Source organism: Sturnus vulgaris, chromosome 9, assembly GCF_052056855.1.
Source record: "Sturnus vulgaris isolate bStuVul1 chromosome 9, bStuVul1.hap1, whole genome shotgun sequence".
Classification (NCBI taxonomy): Eukaryota; Metazoa; Chordata; class Aves; order Passeriformes; family Sturnidae; genus Sturnus; species Sturnus vulgaris.
The window spans coordinates 12,509,248-12,527,548 of NC_142251.1; the positions used below are offsets into that span (position 1 = coordinate 12,509,248).

The 18,301-nt window shown below is 39.9% G+C and overlaps 1 protein-coding gene and 1 long non-coding RNA gene across 2 annotated transcripts in view; one reads left to right on the forward strand and one right to left on the reverse strand.

Annotated features, from left to right (window-relative positions):
- The window catches only part of LOC148222812 (uncharacterized), a 98,123-nt gene that overhangs the window by 23,974 nt on the left and 55,848 nt on the right, over nt 1–18,301 (forward strand). The gene's annotated exons all lie outside the window — the stretch shown is intronic.
- Nucleotides 14,825–18,301, reverse strand: part of LOC106850672 (vitellogenin-1-like) — a 42,977-nt gene continuing 39,500 nt past the window's right edge. The window contains exons 35-36 of the mRNA XM_088169542.1: nt 18,097–18,258; nt 14,825–15,095 (exon numbers count right to left, since the gene is read on the reverse strand). Of these exons, the coding sequence (XP_088025668.1) occupies nt 14,977–15,095; nt 18,097–18,258 (281 nt within the window). The 3' untranslated portion in view covers nt 14,825–14,976. The remainder of the gene's footprint in view (nt 15,096–18,096; nt 18,259–18,301) is intronic.

The window sequence follows — 18,301 nt, forward strand, 5'->3', positions numbered from 1 at the left end:
TGCACCCAGAGTCCCTTTCCTGTAAAAGGATTTGTGGCCAAAGAGCAATAGCACAGTGAGAGCAGGAGCAGTGCTGGACTATTTGAGGGCACAAGCCTGGCAGGGGACAGCACCCAGTGAATCAAAATTCAGAACAGGAGACTGGTGAATGTGTCAAGAGGGAAAGCACAAACAGATCCCCAGTCTGCTTACATGTTTAAAAGCTGCTTCTTTAAAAAAAAAGAGAAAAAAGGTTATAGCTAGTGCAAAGAGGTTAATATCAAAAGAATTGTATAAGCCCAAATTTTAATTCAGTTTTGAAAGGAAACAGTCTTTTAATGCACACTGGAGCAGTTAATGTCTCACCCTTGTTAGCTTCCCAAAAGGGGATGCTTATTGCTCACAAACTGAGCACTCAGGGCAGCTGTCCAGAGGCTGTGGCCCATACCTAGGCAGCCAGATGACTTTATAACAGTGACAGCAAGTTCTTCTGTGCAGCTATGCTGCACTTGCCTAACTGGTCAGGATGTCCTGGAAAATGATGCCTAATATCCACAACATTTGTGTCGTGGTTCTTGTCTCAGACATGTGAGATCAGAAAGCCTGGTATGTCTGTCCTGGGTATTCAGAAACTTCTTCTCTGGCATCTTTTCCCAGACAGCATTAATTCTCCAACTGAGTTACACAATGGTTTATACAAACTAAATCTATTTATGTGTTCATACTATAAGGATTGCCAGGGCTTATTTGCATTTGTGGTTTATAAAACCTGAATATGATTTCCTGAGTGCGTGACAGTGCCCTTTATTGTCTCCTGATATGCTCTGAAAACCAACCTCCTAATGACTTTTAGCCTATTCCTAAGGCTGCTTACATTATTGTGAAGTTGTTGAGTTACCTCTAACAGAGCCAGCAACTCACTACTGATATTTCATTCCCTTGTGAGTTGGTAAAGCAACTCTTTTTCTCAGCTGCATTAGTTGTCTCACTGCAGATAACTCGGCCCAGATTTACATAGGTGTTGGATGTCACAGCTGCATGTCCCAGTGGCAGCTAAAGGCACCCGGGAGTGCTCAGTGCTTGCTGAAAAATGACACTATTCAGATTTCAAATTTACCACTGCAAATTAGAGGAGTGGAAAGTATGAGGCAATGAAGGATGGGATTTATTTGCATTCTCCTGATTCCTGTATGCTGTTGTGACTACGAAATACATTTTGAGATCCCCTGAGTCTTAGTGAGAATGTAATTTTTTTTTGTCTTAACAAGGAAAGGAAGAAAATGATGGATGAAATTGGATGTCACAAATTTTATTTAAACATGCTGTCATTGATTTGCATTTTATTTCTTGGTCCAACTGGAGTAGGAAAATCCTGCTTTTTCAGCTCTCCAAGTTCTATGATTACAGAAGTACCCCCTAAAGAGCTGATAAAACAACTGTGACAACTCAAGATAAATAATTGCTCCTGGCTAATTGTTTCCAAACTACAGATGCAATCACATAGTCAAAAATCATCTTGGCCAGTTCATGGAACAGCTGTTTCGTATAGAAATGCTGTGATTCATTTTGTATTCCTGTCCATTATGTGCTCTTGGTGAATTTAGTGCAATTATGTGTAGAAAAAGGTTATTACTGTTTTTGAGGAAGGCACTGTAAACTGTCATTTTTCAGCACTGTATTTCTGTGCTGTATTATTCCTCTCTACAAGAACCAGCCAGAAAGGTGTGTCAGAAAGACATTATCTTCAAAAACACATGAAAGGTGTCAGTCTGATTTTAACACAGATTTGTGCAATTTATATTTGTTTTCTGTCACATTAACTGTTAACTGTCCTGTTTGGTAAGGATGCATGCTGGTAGAAAAAAAAATTCAAATGAGAAATGGATTGGCAGGAAATGGCAGGATTTTCTAAAGAAAATTGCTTGTGAGAAATTTTCTGGGCTGCTCCTTCTATTGCAACAAATAAAGAAACTGCCATACCAATAGATGAGATTCTGCCCAAATTTGGCTCTCCACCCACAGGAATGGATGTGGAACTTAAGCCACAGTGATCCTGTCTGGTAATTTTCCTGGGTGTTTGCTCTGTTATCTCACTTTCCTTCCTATAAAATGGGATATTAATCCTTCTTTCATTCAGAGAATTAGTTGGGTTTTGTGCAGTCCTTTGGTACTATTAATGAAGGATTTCCTCTGCAATTTAACTCATCTTTCCCTCTTTGCACACACAATCCTCACTACACCAGGAACCTTTCTTTTCAGAGTCAGATTTGCTGTTTTTCATTAGGAGCTGATGAATGCAAAAGCCAAGATTTTCCCTGAGAATCTGGAAGTGAAGCTGAAATCACTTCAGTGAAAAGTGATCCAGCATGGTGAGTTTTATATCCCTAAATTAACACTGAAGAGAAAGGGAAAACTTAAGAAGTAATTTCACAGAAAAGCCTCAGTGTGCTGGTGAGTAGGAAAATAAAGTATTCATCCATGAATCATGCTCACTCCCGGGGAGGAGAGATAGATACTTATTGCTCTTGCCATTTACCCTCTAGCCAGCTGTCTGAAGAAGAGTCATGCACCTATAGCCACATCTTGAAAATATCTTCTCTGCTCTCTCGAGTTGTTATAATGGTTAGAACAGAGAAGAATTGTGAAGGACTTCATTATTCTCCCCATTTAATTTTGCAGGATGCCCTTTGGTGCTTCTGCTCTGCGCTACAGCAGAGTCATTCTGATTGATGTATACATCTGGTGGACACCAAAATAAGGCTACCATTACTAAGAAATACTGACTTTGAAGTCATGAATTACAAAAAGGAGAAAGAAGGCAGTAAGACCATTTTGAAAATATGAAGTAGCAATGCTTACTAATTTAGCAGATATAGCACAGAAGGAGAACACCAAAAAGCAAACAACCCTCCCTAAAGTATGGGACTCTAGTGCTAGCAAGCACCAGTTCAGTCTTATCTCCTATGGATACAGTTGGAGGCAGCAGCAGGAGTGTTATTTTCTCCCTGCATGATACGAGTCACTTCCACAGGAGACAATATGCAATCCTAAGAGCTCAGCACTAGGTGTTTCATATTTGCTGAATCTCTTGCTTTGAGTCATTGATTTCTTCACATCGAATCTCATCTCTGGCCCAGTTAGTGAGCCATTAAGTGAGGAGTCTACTGTGTTGATGAAATAATAATTCTGTTTACAGAGCGCCTTCTCACCAAGGCACTGTAGGTGCAGCACACTGCTTAATTCACAGTCTTTTAATAATTAAAGCTTTTCTACCTAATGCCTTTGTGAAAAACTGAATTCTTGTGTGAGCTTCAACCAGAAGCAATTGAGAGAGGCTTCCTGGGGAGCAGTTCCTAGACAGTTGCCCATTTGTTTGGTGCCAGAGCACACTTGTCTCTTTAGAATGAGGAAAACATTTCCTTCTTTGGAGGAAGCTGCTCAGGCCTTGTATCAAGCACTTCAGCTGAGGAGAGCACAGCTCTACTCCATTTCTGCCATACTTTTGTCCCATTAGGGATCACCATACTCTGAATACATGTCATGGTACAATTCAAAATCTTTTTCCACCTTCTAAAAAATTAAGGTGTGCTGAAATTATACATATTCCTTAAAAAATAAATTATCTTCTGATAGCAGAGAAAAATATGAGCTTAGGAAAAGTGAGGGCTAGCATGAATTGCTGCATCCAGCCCAATCCAAAACAGCAGGAGTTTACTCATCCAGCTGAAGAGTTCCCTTGAAGGAAAAAAAATCTTGTTCATATATTTTTTGGACAACCACCTACAAAACTCCCCCTATTTTTTAATTTTATTTTTTAATTCTCATACATAATTAGGGAAAGAAGGAGAAAGGGAGTGAGGTATTCTGGTGGTTAGGTGATGTGCTGTCTCATTCCCTAACACCTGCACACTGCTGGCTTAAATGTAAGCAGTTCCTTATGTTCCACTTAACATTCCATGGGGGCACTTGCAAAACCTGTTCAGAGCTTTTCTTTCTTGGGACACAAAAGCACATCTTTGTATCCTTGTTGAATCTAATCCAGGAGGGAATAAGGTTTAGTTACAAAGGCAAAAATTTTGCTTTAACCTTAAGGGTTTGAGTCTCCTTTTCTTCCCTTTCTGTGGACATTCATGAATTTTTTGTAAAAAGAGAAAGTAGGGCTCTGTACATACCTTGTGTGGGTGTAAAAATGACACACACAAAGAAGGATGTAAAGGATCACATATCATAAAGTGCCATTGTTTGTGATTTTAATCTGTAGATCTGCTCTTGGGCTAATACTGAATGATTAATTAGATGCAGTGACCATCTACAGGGGGATAGCTGAGAAACCAGCTATGAAACATTGTGATTCTCACACCTGACTGATGTGACTTCCCTTAACCTGTGGGAAGGGCTCCTGGAAGCTGAAGCTCTTGTAGCAAAATTTAAACTTCTGGTCACATTACTGGTTGTTTTTAAAGTATGCTTTTAACAGGAAGAAAACCTAGTAGGGAACAGATGATAGTCCATGTTGGCAGGAATGAATTAATTTGCTTCTTACACTTGTGTGAGCATTGGCTTCAGGAAGCAGGCTCTGTTCCCACTGCCATGGCATGTCCTTGGTGGCCATGTCAGGGGAGCACTGACATAATAGGTTAAGCTCATCAAGCTGAAACAGCTTGAAATTGCCCAGATTTTTTTTTAATGTTCTTGCATTTCTGTTCTCTCTCTCCCTATGTTTGGAGGGTCTCTGGCTAAGGGATGGTGCAAAGAGTGTAATTTCAATTCTCATTGTGTTGTCACTTTCTCTGAAGGCAATAGGCTGCAGTAATAGATGAATAGTTCTGGTGGCATTAGTCCACTGTGAACTGTTTCCTGAAAGCTACTGGGTGTCCTGGTGTCTGGCTGCTGACAGAGGGCTGGAAGGGTCACCAGACCCCCAGGAAAAGGTGTTTGAAAGCAAATATCATCAGCCAAACTGCACCCACATGGCACCACTGCTGGTGTGAAGGCAGGGGAGCAGCTAACACTTACAGTCTCCTCAAAAAATGCCTTTGAAAATATTTTCCTAAAATTTTTACTTTGCTTTTGTCACAAAAAGCAAGGCTAGAAGATAGTTTGAGAGCTCTTTAAGATAAATCCTTTTGTGCCTTTCCTACAGATGCAGGTAATTGCAGAGAGATTTGGGATCTGTCTAAGTCAGATCCTGCCCATTAAAAAATATATCTCAGTGTTGGATTTGACATGCAGTGTTGACATCCTTCTTTCTATAGTAAGTCAGATGATATGTTTAGCAGACAGCTACTTTGACAACTTTCCTTCTGAGAAGCTGGAGGAAAATGCTGAAAATTTCCTATAGCTTTTGACATTTTATGTGCTTGCTGGCCTAATCTTTGTAAAATCCTGATGTTGGGAGGTCACTTACTGATACCAGGGGCAAATGCAACTCCAGAGACTGCATTTCATTGCAGTTAGGGAGCTGGACCTCCTGTTAACAAAAAATATTGCCTTGCTTACATTAAAGGGAAAACAGACTCACCAGCTTCTGAGCTTTGATACCAATTCTGCAGGATCTTTCTAAACCTATCATTTCTTTCCATCAGAAAAATCACCTGTGCAAATCTTTCAAGAAATTATCAAACGAATACTGTTTCCTCTTCATAGTTTAAATTACATCTTGAATGATTCCCTATAGAGTTTTTTTACTTTCTCCTTTCACTTTGCTGCACTAGGAACTGCCTTCTGTATCTCGAATAGTTGAATAGCTAAACACCCATATTATGTGATAATGACTAACTCCACATACAGATCCTGAAGCCATTATGAAGAGTTATTGAACAAGACTTGAGCTGTCTATGTGCTCATTCAGAATGAGATGAAAGCCAGACAAGAGCCTTGTAGAGGGAGTCAGTCTGGATGTCTCATTGTATCACCTCCTGCATTAATAGGAAACACCTAGAGTGGGATCTCAACAGTTTTCTGGAAGCCTTCTGACTGGTTACTGTGAATATATTTTTTCAAAATAATTCTTTTCCATAGGGTGAAAAATATCTAGTTTGTTTTCCTTTGCAATGGTTTGAAGAACATCAATGAATATACCATATTTTTACTTGAATATCTGAGGAGAGTGTTTCGCTTGCTTGCAGTTATATAATAGTTTAGGGACACCTGTAATAAAGTGTCCTTGTGTTTTGTAGAGTTCCAACCATGAATATTTTTAGTGTGTCTGACATCCATGTCTCTGGTAGAAGATAGTGTCGCAGTATTCTTTCTGAAGGTACAAGTAGGCAAAGAGGCTTCTTCTCACAAAATTAGCCATAATGAAAACTGATTATTTATTAATGTACTGTGATTTATTTTGTTAAACGGCTTGGTCGTGTTTGCCCTCTAGCGGCAGTGAATTTGCAGCTGATGGACCCCTGGAGGTGACCAAGAGGAGCAGAGAACATCACGAAGGGATTTTATTTAACTCTGTTGCTTGTTTCATGGTTCTGTCTTATTTATCAGCCTCCACTGTGAGCATATCACTGCACAGGGGAGGCTTCCTCTCACCTAGAGGTCAGGGTGAAGTGTGAGTAAACCCATTTCCTGCTGCTCCATTCCCTCAAGGGTGAAACCATGGAGGAGATCACCAAGTCTCTTATCTAGAAGGTTAATGCAGCAGCAGCTGGTAGGAGCAGAGGGGGCTGCAGTTTGGTTTCCTGAGGGTTTGCTGTAGGAATCTGTTCAGCTTGTTGAGACACACTTGATTATGTAGTGCTTTCCTGACAGCCCTGCTTACTGACTAACAAGGGAAAAATAAACCCTACAAATAGCATAATGCAGAACTCAGGCAAAGAGAAGAACTTAAAGTAGGAAAGGTCTTTTCACAGGAAGGAAATCTTCTGGGGAGGGAAGAGGGTAATGAAACCCAGTAGCTGTGAAATTGCTGTGTGATCACCAAGCAAGAAAAGCGCTTGGTTTGTCATTCAGAAAAATTATTGCAGTTTTCAGTCCTGAGACATTAGAATAGTAAGACAGACTCTGCCACACATTTTATTTCTCATATACTCTTTCAAAAGATCTATCAATATTTTTTCAGCAGAAGAAACTTTTTTACTTTTTTCCTTAAGTGCATATTGACGTGGAGGAAAACAACAAGGTTCATGTTTTCAGTGTTAGTGCAACTATAGAGGAAATGGTTGACATTTAAGGATGATGTAAAGAGGAAATTACCAGGTATCTTCCTGAGGGCCTGACTCTGGGTGATCCTACTCCATCTGTACTCCAAACACCTATGACTCAGGGCCATTGTTTTTTAAAAAGCACTATTTATTACTGTCTTGATTGCCTTAGGATGAAGTGCTTGTAGAAGAGTGGAAGTGTAATGAGAGTCTTATTGAATGAGAGACTTCCCAAGCTAAAATATGAGTTTTGGCAGCTTGACTAAACAAATACATTTCCAGCTAGCAGTTGTGAAAATCTCACTCTGTCTCCAACCCAGAGGTTATGCAAATGTAAGCTGTTGTGGCCCTGCTTGTCTCTTCTGCTCCATATGGAGCTGCAGTTAAAAGGGGACTTGATGACTGGAACAATGGTGAAGGGATGGACACAATTACAGGAAATATTTCTATTGCTCTTAGGGGGCCATTCAGTCATAGAGCCCTGATCACTGATTTCAGAAAAAAATCAGATGCATATATAAATAATTTAAAAACCTCCTTTAAAATGAAAATTTTAGGGAGAAACAAGCTCAGGAGGAGCAAAAACTTATACATTTCAACTACTCTTCAGTACCATGCTGAAAACATGCAGCAGGTGAGTGAAGGTGACATTTAAATGTTTGTACCTTAAAGGAGTTACCCTTAGAATTAATAATAGAAGCTGTGAAAGAAATGAGAAATCCTTCTTTATTATTTTTATATTTATATTTACATGATATAGAGCCATCCTATACTCTGAGTTATGATTCTTCTTGGCCAGGACAGGATCTACTCTGTAGGTGTTTCTTCATATAAAGCTGCAGACTTGGTAGAACACAGAGCACAGAATTTTGTCTGTGCCTATAACCTAAACCATGACCTTTAGTCCAGCCAGTCTGTGCCTACTCATTAGGAGAAAGCTGAAATGGGATACCAAACGATGTGCAAAAATTTTGTGCTTTGAGCTTCAGATCCTTTGAGAAATATAAATGAAATAACTCCATCACAGCACCCCTGAAAAGCTCCTCTGTCCCCTGCCCCAGAGAAGAAGGTGAGGCAGAGGCAGGCTGCAGGAGCTGCAGAAAAAATCCACTTCCCAGGGCAGTTTGGGGCTGTCACATCATGCCTTGCTCTGCGCAGGAGGGGGATGTCAGCATCCCAGAATTTCTCATGAGTGGAGCAATCCATTTTGTCTATCTACCAGCTGGCCAAAAGGTGGGGGCAGTGCCAGGTTCCCTGTCTGCCTGGTGCTAACCAGCTGGCCCTGGGCATGCTTAGGAGCCTGCAGAGCCAAGCTGAAGGCAGGAGGCAGCACAGGGAGTTGGCTGCTGCTGGACTGGGAGTTGGCAACCTTAGCCAGCCCAGGAAGCAGTGTAATCCGTATGGCTGCAGCTGGGGAGCTGAGCACTTGGCAAAGGGGGCAACCTGCCTGCCAGATTTATTTTGGTCTGTCAGGCAAGGTCACCAATTAATTCCTCTGGAGCATTTCAGTTTGGTTGCATTAGGATTTTCCAATGTGAAGCTGTAGTGTTGTAGAGACTGATGACTGGCTTCACAGAGGAAAGAAAGACTTTAGATACAATGCAGGTACTTACACTCAAGACTGAAATCCTTAATACTCCCTTTTAAATACTTTAAAATAGAGAAGCCTTTCACTGCCTAATTTTCACTAGCTTGAGAGCTCTCCAGCATCCTAAAAAGCAGTCTTGCCTTTGCTTAGAAATGGTGGAAAATCTGCAGGGCTCAGGCCGTTCTCACATGTATGATATGAAAAGCATCACAAAACGTGCTCTTCCCTCTATACTCCACCTGTGATTATGCTTATACCTATTTTCATACACTGATTTAACAGGTTGAGCAGTCACGGGAGATGAGCCTCCTTCCCTGGCCCACCATCTCCGGCTATGTTTCAGAATGGGCACTGTATGTGCCAAGACCTTGAAGGTGATTTCAGGCATGGAAACCTGTTCCCAGGGAGCCCAGGGCCCTATGAAATGGGGTGTGTATGATGACATCTTCAGCATTTCCTATTGAAGTCTTGGTAGGTATTGGGCTGGAGGGAAGGATGCCTTAGATCCCACTCTCCTTAATGGAATTCAGTACATCGTCCTGGGATGGACACTGGGCTCTGGCTTCAGACACAGGAAAGTCAGACCTTGTAATACAGAGACTTGGAATGCCAGAGACAACGGGGGCACCATGACTCATGATGTAGTTCAAAAGGAAGTGGTGTTATTTCTCAAAGGTGAAACATTCAGAGAGACTGGTGTACCTGCATTGAGTCTGCAGCAATGTAGGCAGGTTAATGCCATGGTGAGACGAGCACTTGTCTGCCAGTTCTAGCCCCAGCCTGAGCCTGTGTTAATCTCTTATGCCCAGAGTGAATCTAATCTGTATTTCACCCCCCAAATCATGAACAGATCTTGAATATTAATAGTTTTGTTTTGACCACAGAAGCAGGAATCTGAGTAGAATTGTAGCATGTTAGCTTATTCAGCCCAAATTCTTGGCTCTGTTTTTTTTGCTGTAAATATCTTTTTTATCAGCTGGCAAAAAACAAAGCATCAAAGCAGCTCTAATTAGAGTAAATACTCAATCACATAAGAAACAGATATGGCCACAGTTACACTAGGCATTTAAATATTGTTTCACATAATGTTTATAAGGAATGTTGAGTTACTTTTTCTTGTGGAGGTTTAGAAGATACATGGAGGAAATAAGGTAAAAAAAAAAGGAGATTAATTTGAGGGAGCTAGTCACAGCATTTAATGTATTTTTCACCATTTACTCTGCTTTGAAATTAATTTCATTCCCCAAAAAAATTTAAGAGTCATGTAAATGTCCTGAAGCTTCATTATGAGAAGAAACTATGATCATTTTTCCTAGTGAAACAAAACAGAGATGTGGCAAAAGCCTGAGGATTATTATTTCAGCACCTTAGTTTAGCACCATACTTGTTGAAGTGGCCCTTGCAGATTTTATGCAGGACTTGGGGTTTGACGGTGCAAGTCTCCAATCAGTATTTATCTCCAAAGTACTCTCAGTTTCCCTAAAGATCAAATACATCAGAGATGGTGGAGAATATGGCTTTTCAGTAAGAGGACCCAAGTATACTTGGGTCAGCTGCTACTGTAAAGATTTTGACTTAATTTTGCCTATAGTATTCAGATGGCAATTGGAGTCATCCAAAATAATCTATAGAGGTTTTGGATGTTCAAACTTGGATGTTCCGGGGCCTGAACTCCAACCTTGCCTAAAATCAACATCACCTTTACCACAACTACGGTGCCACACATGCCCCTGACTCAGCCTGATCACGGATGAGTGAAAGGCACGGCAGAAGGAAAGTCCAGAGAGGAGAGGGAGCAAGTTTGTAAAGCTCCAAAATCTTCAGCTCGCTGATATTTCAGGCCGGGGTACAATGTGAATTCTGAAGATGCCTGAATAGATGGGGCACAGTGCACAGCTGTAGCACTGCCTGCTCTCCCAGGAACAGGGTGAGGATGTGCTGAGCTGCCTGCATTTGTCCTGAGCAGAGCAGTGCATGCATAAATAGGGAATGGAAACTGGGACAGCACGGAGAGACAGGCTACAGATAAGGAAGGGAAAGCCCTGTGATTAGATCTGTCAATATAGATAATTCCTGCTTCCCAAACCCCATCTGAAAGGCAACTTAATAATATTAGGACATAGAAATGTTTGCTGTGAATTACCGCTAAGTGAACTGCAAGTGAAAAAAGAGGGATAACCAGATTTTTTTCTGTACATTAAGTATTTTCAGGTACCAAAACAACATCTTTCACTGATTCAGGATGAACTGTAAGTAGTATTTTTGAACAGTTTTGGATTTTCTTAGTAAACTGTTCTTCCAGTACTTGCAGTATAATTATTGCCTATCCAGCAATACCAGAAATAAGAATGTCTTAAGCAGTGTCTTTTTCCTCTGGGACAACATGAAATGGTGTTCAGAATGGTAGCAAACTGTAATGTATTTACAGGAAAAAAAATATACATAATATACATAATAATCAAGTGTGGAGATAAGAGGGGAAAAACACCTCACCCCAAACCTTGATTAGAATTTATGTAAAACTACCTGGAATATACCAGACCTATAAAAAACCTAAAGGAAAAAAATTTAAACCGTTGTAACTAAATAAAAAAGCCAGTAGATGGCATGAGAGACCTTGAGATTTGACATAAAACTCAGATGGCCACTAATAGCTACTCACTTCTGCAACCTTCTGAGCTGTCTCTGGTTTTAGCCCTAACTACAGTATTTGCTAGATTCCTGAGGTTTCTTATTCATCAGCTGCACTTAGATCCGCACAGTACATTTATTTTTAGGGACAACTAAAGTTCATTTAATAACTCATTCAAACATGCTGAGTAAAAGCCTAGCTTTGTTGAGTTTAACCGTTGGCTTCAGTGGGGTTAGAATTGTAGATGCTATTTTTTTTAATGCTCACACTGCGGAGCTGGCATTTCATTTCCAGGAGGGGTCTGGTGTTAGTAGTTTTGTCCTTTCCTATCACACTGCAGCTCTTTTTCTCTGGAGCAGAATGATCGTGCTTTCCTGAGAGCCACTGTGTCATTTAAAATTAGTGAATCAAAAGAGCCAGGTCTGATGGACAAAAGGTTTGTTGTCTTTGCCGAGGACACAAAAGGCTGTGTCTCTGAAAGCCTTTTTACCTATCTGTCTGTAATAGCACCATCCAATTCTAGGCTTTTAGGAATAATCCACTAAGGTTTAACCAAAGCTGACCATGAACAAATTAAGTATATTGTTTTGATTTTTTCCAAATGTATAGTTATTTTACAGTTGGATGAATCTGAAAATGAAAACCTTCAACTTAGCAATAAAATATACTCATGTGGTTAGGAGATCTAGTGGAAAAATTTACTTTTCATTTTTAGAATCACTGAAGAACTTGCAAAAGACATATGGGACTATAAATTCATAAGCATTTCTGACTCCATCAAGTAGGTAAGTAGTCATATCTTTCTGATGCAGAAAATGAGACACAGAAGTCCCCAGCTTCATGCAAAACCACATTACAGAGCTGTAAGGGCAGGATTAGGACTCAGGCCTGGTTTATGCTTAGGTCTGCATATTTTTTCTGATACTTTTTAAAAAAACAATACTAGAGTACCATAATTGCAAGATAATATTACTTGGTTACTGCAGTAAAGTCCAGAATTCATTAATACATACAACTGAGAAGCACTAGGAATGAAAAGTAGAGTGCATAAAAGCTCAGCCTGCGTAGCACACATTTTAATACTCAGTTGGGTACATAGCTTTGGCTTGCTTCATAAGATAGGACAGGCATGATTTCCAAATGAGGTTTAAATCTGGACTGCAGATATTCTCCCAGATGGGTTGGAAATGTCTGTGTGGTGCATTAGAAATTCCAGAAGGGCTTTTTCACACTTGTACTGCTAATGTTCTTAATTCCTTTGGCAAAATGAGCTGGTTCTGTCTTTTGCTTTGCTGTGCACACTACCAACCTCAGGCTTTTCTAACATTCATTACATTGTGATTTTACAGCTGCAGTGAAGCCTTTCAGGCAGTCAAAGGCATTCAGCTGTCTCAGCAAGAGGGCACTAACGAACAGGAGCTGGACAGAAAGGAAAGCTGCCCCTTGCAAATGGAAATAATGAGGGCTGTGTCCTGCCCGTGCCCTGTGCAGACCAGAGGAAGGTCTGTGCCTGGGCTTTACTTGTGTCTGCTTTCCCCCTGGTTGAGCTGCACCCCAGACCAGGCTGTAGTACTGGTGGGCTGACAGTGAACGAATTCCTTGCCCTGGGAGCAGAATTTCTGCTCTTACTAATGGCTCTTTGCTGTTTCTAAATCCCTGTTTTAGTAGTTGAGCATGAAACTTCATTTTTCTTTTCTCCCTACCACCTTTGTTTTATCTGAAGTGGTTGACTGGCAAAAGTTTCTCTTTTGTAAACAAGGGGATTAAAGAGAGAGGTATTGGATTAAAGATGACAGTCTGATCCTATGAAAGTCAATGTCAAATCTCCCATAAGCCACAGTGAAAACAATACCAGCAAGAAAAGAACTCTCCAGGTGTAAGATTAGTGTGATTTTAAGGGAAAGTGGAATGCAATATTCTTCATCTCCCCTCTTGTTTGAGTCTATCTGTTTTGCAGTCTAGCACTTTTGATGAGTTGGTAAAACACAGCTTTTGTACGAGCTTTTGTGAATGCTTTATTACAAATAAAAACACAGGGCAAGAATTCATGTTCCTGGTCTTAGTTTGAAGATACATGTATGAAAAAAAGCTGTGGAATAGGGCACTGGATATTTGCATATATTCTCAAATACAATACATAGACTAAATTAAGGTTGGGGGAAGAGAAAGAGGCAGGTAACTGCCTTTTAGCCTTTGCCTTTGTAGGTTATCCCTAGGAGAGAGGCTTGGGGCAGAGGCAAATACCCTTGCCCCAGAGTATGCACCAGGCAACTGGTTTGAACAAACTTGTAATGGCTTACTTCTGGAAGTAATGATGTTATGGCTGTACATGGAGAAAAGCTGGGCCTTTTCTGAAAGTGGGTGTCAAGCTGCAACTTGAGAGAGAGTAAAAAGAATACCTCCTTACATTACTCATGCTTCTGCTCTTGAAAGACAAGCACTGGGAAGTGTTATGCTGTAATTGTTCAACTATTTAGTCTTCAATCATCTTTCTGATAGATTAGTTTTTAGTTAGAAAGAAAAGTGTTTTCTTTAATGACAGTTTCCTGCTAGGGTTGGGTTCAGCTGTACCTTGCCCACACTAAGGCTTCTCTTGGAAGAGCATGCTGGCTGCTATTGACTGTTGTGGAAAACATGCCATGGTTCAGTGCACGGCTGATTTGTGACACTGGCTGAAGAGATATTGTGCCATTGCTTGGGGGTTTGAAGGTGCCACCTATTCCTGGTCCCCTGGGGTGGGAGGGAATTACCTTTCTGCACAGTGAAAGCTTGCAGATTGACTCTTCACTGGTTAAACACAGTCTGACTGTCCTGCTTGTATTTTATTTTAGCTTTATGATGCTATTGATCTTACATATCTTTCTATATATTGCTTTTTGGAGTATTTGGAATGCTACTTGATGTATTATTGTTCCCTGAAGTTTTTGAAGCCATCATTTTCATAAATATACAATAGGAGATGGTAAAGCAAAAAAAAAGTTCCTATTCACACTTTTAGTTAGTTCATGAAGCAACAGCACATCCATTGAAATTTAAATGAAAATGGGGACTGTGTCACACACTATAGCTCTCTGGAAAGCTACAGTGGGAGTCTAGCAGTCCAATTCATTCCTTTGTAGAATGTACTAAGGCTAATGGTCTTGCTGGGAGTAAAATATATTTTTTTGCAGAACGATTCCAGGAACAGACGTTGCTCTTTACCAGAAAACATAAAAGAAAACAAATGCTTACTGTGTCTTTAGTATGCTAAATATGAAATTCTTTGCACAATGGAATGTTAGCAGTAGCCGTAATCATGTTTTCCTTTCATCACCTAGTGAACATAATTTTAAGAGCAGACTGCTGTAATTATATCGCAGATAAAAGAGAGCAGAATTTCTGTATAATATTATAGTTGGCCTGATTGTTTTGTTGATAGGGAAAAATAAAGAGAGACCACATGAATACTTATTTAATGAACATATTTATTAAGCAGTGCAGACTGTACATAATGCATTTGACTTTGCAGTAGGCTTATTTTCTTCAAGCACCTTTCTTAATATTTTACTACAGCTATTATGTTCCCTTCTTATCTGTCCAGCTATTCAATTATTTGTGTAGTATGTCTATAGCACAACGCCAAAGCGTTTAGCTTAACTACAGCTGCCAGTGCAGGTACAATCAATGTCAGCATCCACAGACTCCACAACATTCTCAAAGGCAGATTTCTTATCGCTGCTTTTCTGCCATTCCAACAGGCTTACAGCAGTTCCTGTCAGAAGAGTGAAGCCATTGTTAACTAACATCAAGCAAATTAACACATTTCAAAGAAATACTGTTTTGATGGCTGTCAACTCCCTCATCAAGTAGAGAGTGAAATCTTGCCCTCACGACTGACATCTGACTCATTGACTTGGAACAGGATTTTCATCCATGATAGTAATTACTGTAATACTTCCCTAAAACCAAACTGAATTACATTTCATGCAGCACAAAGACAAAAGGAGGCTGTGAAAGTGCTGGAGGTAGCCCCTGTCAGTGTAAGACCACCACCAATCCACATCAGCAATCGCTTCTGTTAGTCAGAACTGCATATCACTGGGTATTTCAGCTGACTGTTTGTCGAAGTTAATTTCTGAAGGGTAAGCCCTTTGGAGAATTTTCAGAGGTTCATAAACTTCTAATTAAAGTTTCCCATATATTGTGAAATCTGGCAGAGCATTGTCAGTTGCAGTATTAACCTTACCACACTGCTTTATCAACAGCAGCTTGAATAAGCCATATTCCTTAATGCTGAAATAATCTAAATGGAATAATGATATTCATTCTCCCAATAAATATTCCTAGCTAGTTGGAGGTTTATCATTGCATCTGGAAGAATATTAGGACATCCATTTAGATTAAGTTTGTATAATGAGAATGCATAAAGCTTTCATAATTTTACTTCCATTTGTTTTATTCCTTAGTTGGACAGTACATTTATAACATGCCATCCCTCATCACAGGGAAATATGGACACTGCTGTATGAGTTCAGGTTGCATCAATCACTTATCTTCTGAAAGGTTAACACTCTCCATGGCTAAATTACTGTCCAACATTAAGCACAGGTTTTACATAATAAACTGGATAATAAATATTTCCCAGAAAGATGCTGGAGATGCTTTTAAAAATATGTATTATGTTTTCAGGTTGTGAAATGAGAAATGCTATAAAATGTCTGAATTCTGTTTTTCATAGACATTGTGTCTCTTACTCTTTGCACACTGTGGGTCTGAGAACATTCATATCCAGGTAGGAAATAGTTTCCTTGCCAACTAGATCATGGCTGAATAACTGATCCCCATGCGTAGCCCTTGTGGCATGTTTGAAATATAAACCAATATATGGACTTAAACATGGAGTGATGCCTGCCTCAGTCAAGTTCCTAAGGCCACAGTCTTGCTGATTTGGGGACAACAGGAGAAATTGTGCATTCTTGTACTTAATTTTATCCTTGTTCCACTGGTGACAGTGATGGGGTCCTTCAGTTTTGGAACAGAAAACTGTCATGTCTAAATTCTCATATAAAGAGTTGAGAAAAGTTCTTTTTCCTTTGCATGCATGTTCTTAGACTGAGAAAGGTGAAGATTTCTGCTGTTTCTATTACTTCTCCAAGTCGTCAGACAAAGAAAGAAAAAGAGTAGTTTCTAAGTGCTGGCCTTGTATTCCTATTGATCCTTAGCCTAAGGAAAAGTAATCAATTTAGCAAGCTAAAGAACAATAAATGGCATCTTTTTTCTTTCTTCTCTCACACCTCCTCTTTTTTTGCTTCCTCTTCGGGACAAATAGATGAATAAATAAATAAATAAGGCCTTGATTAGAAGTATTGCAAGCAGACTTCCCAGTCTCTGCTTCAGTAAATGAACAAGAGAAGCCTGCAGGTGCTCTGAAAGCAGCACTGGCTGCAACAACTAACATATCTTTTTTTCTGATTTTCCTCTTTTCTCAAACAGTTTTGTGAGAGAATGAGACAGCTTTATTATAGCCTAATATTCTGAGGCAGTGAGTGGTCTGGGGTTATGACACTTCAGAGATACAGACTTGGATACACAATAGAAATCTGTGAAACATGGATATAACAAGATTTTGGAAGGATTTTTTTGTAGAGGGTGGGTTTTTCTATTTATGAAAGAACGCATCCATTGTCATCTCAGGGAGCCATCAGAAAACTATTAACACTTTCTCTGTGCTACTTGTTGGATAGGCTGTTGCAGATATTTGACTATTACAGAGAGATCCTCTCCACTTTTCTGGGCTGATTCAGCACATTGCAGATATTAATAACACAAGCAAAGTGCAAAGTTCTACACAGATGTTTAAATTCAGACATAAAATACCCTGTTCTTTCCAGTACTACTCAACACAGGGGTGCATTGGCTCCCGTGAAACTACACTGGATTATCCCAGCTAACAATGGATTTGGCCAACAATGGTTAACAGAGAACAAAACACTTCAATAGATACTTCCTAATGGTAGGTTTCCCTGTAAGCTATATAGGTAATTAATTAAAAGACTTAGGAAAGAATGAACCAGAAATATCTGTAGCTTTCAGGTTGGATTCTCCTTTCATGATTATATAACTTCAGTGTGAAACTGTGTTAGACAGTGGCTCATATCCTGATATAAATGAAATGAGAAAAAGGCTCATGGTTGTTTCTTTTTTTCTTTTTTCTTTTTTTTATTTTTTTTTTTTTAATCTAGGGCATGAGTGTGTGTATAAAAAACCTTAAAAACCAAACCATTTTCTGGAACAATCTAGAGAAACTTCCAGCAATGTGTTTTTGCTGATGTATTGCACAGTGGCATAGCATGGCAGTCTAATTACAGCACTCATGTCACACTACTTGACTGACTTTCAATTGCCTTGCCTGCCCTGGTCTACACGAAATTGCAGGCTGTAATGTACATAAAAGGACTCACTGTTGCTTATCTCAACTTTATGGAGATCCTGAAGACATGACAAATTTTATTTTGTGATTTTATTGATCACTGCTGCCCCTTTTACCTCCTCAAATGTTTTTCTCAGATGATGCTACCTGCCGTCACCTAACCTAGCTTTTAGCTGGCCAGCACTGTCAGCAGTTATAGCAAATACTAACGGGATTAAAAACAGCAGCTCAGAGAGGAGCTGGAGCAATACAGGTCTGTGCATGGCTGTGCTGTTTTTTGTTCTTTCAAGGGCTCTGACAGCTCCTGCAGTACATGACACATGGAGGGAGAAAAATACTGTACCTTTTGGGAAGCAGTGGAAGCCAACCTTTACTGAAGCCTTTTCAATTGGAGTACAGTCTTTCATACATTTCAGTACTGGGTCAACAGAGTAGCACGTAGATTCCTCACCATCAATAGTAGGATTTCGATTCAGCTTCACATAACTGCGCTGCAGCTTGCACCCTAAGAGGAAAAGGAAAGGTAGTTAAAACTGTAGAAATAAATC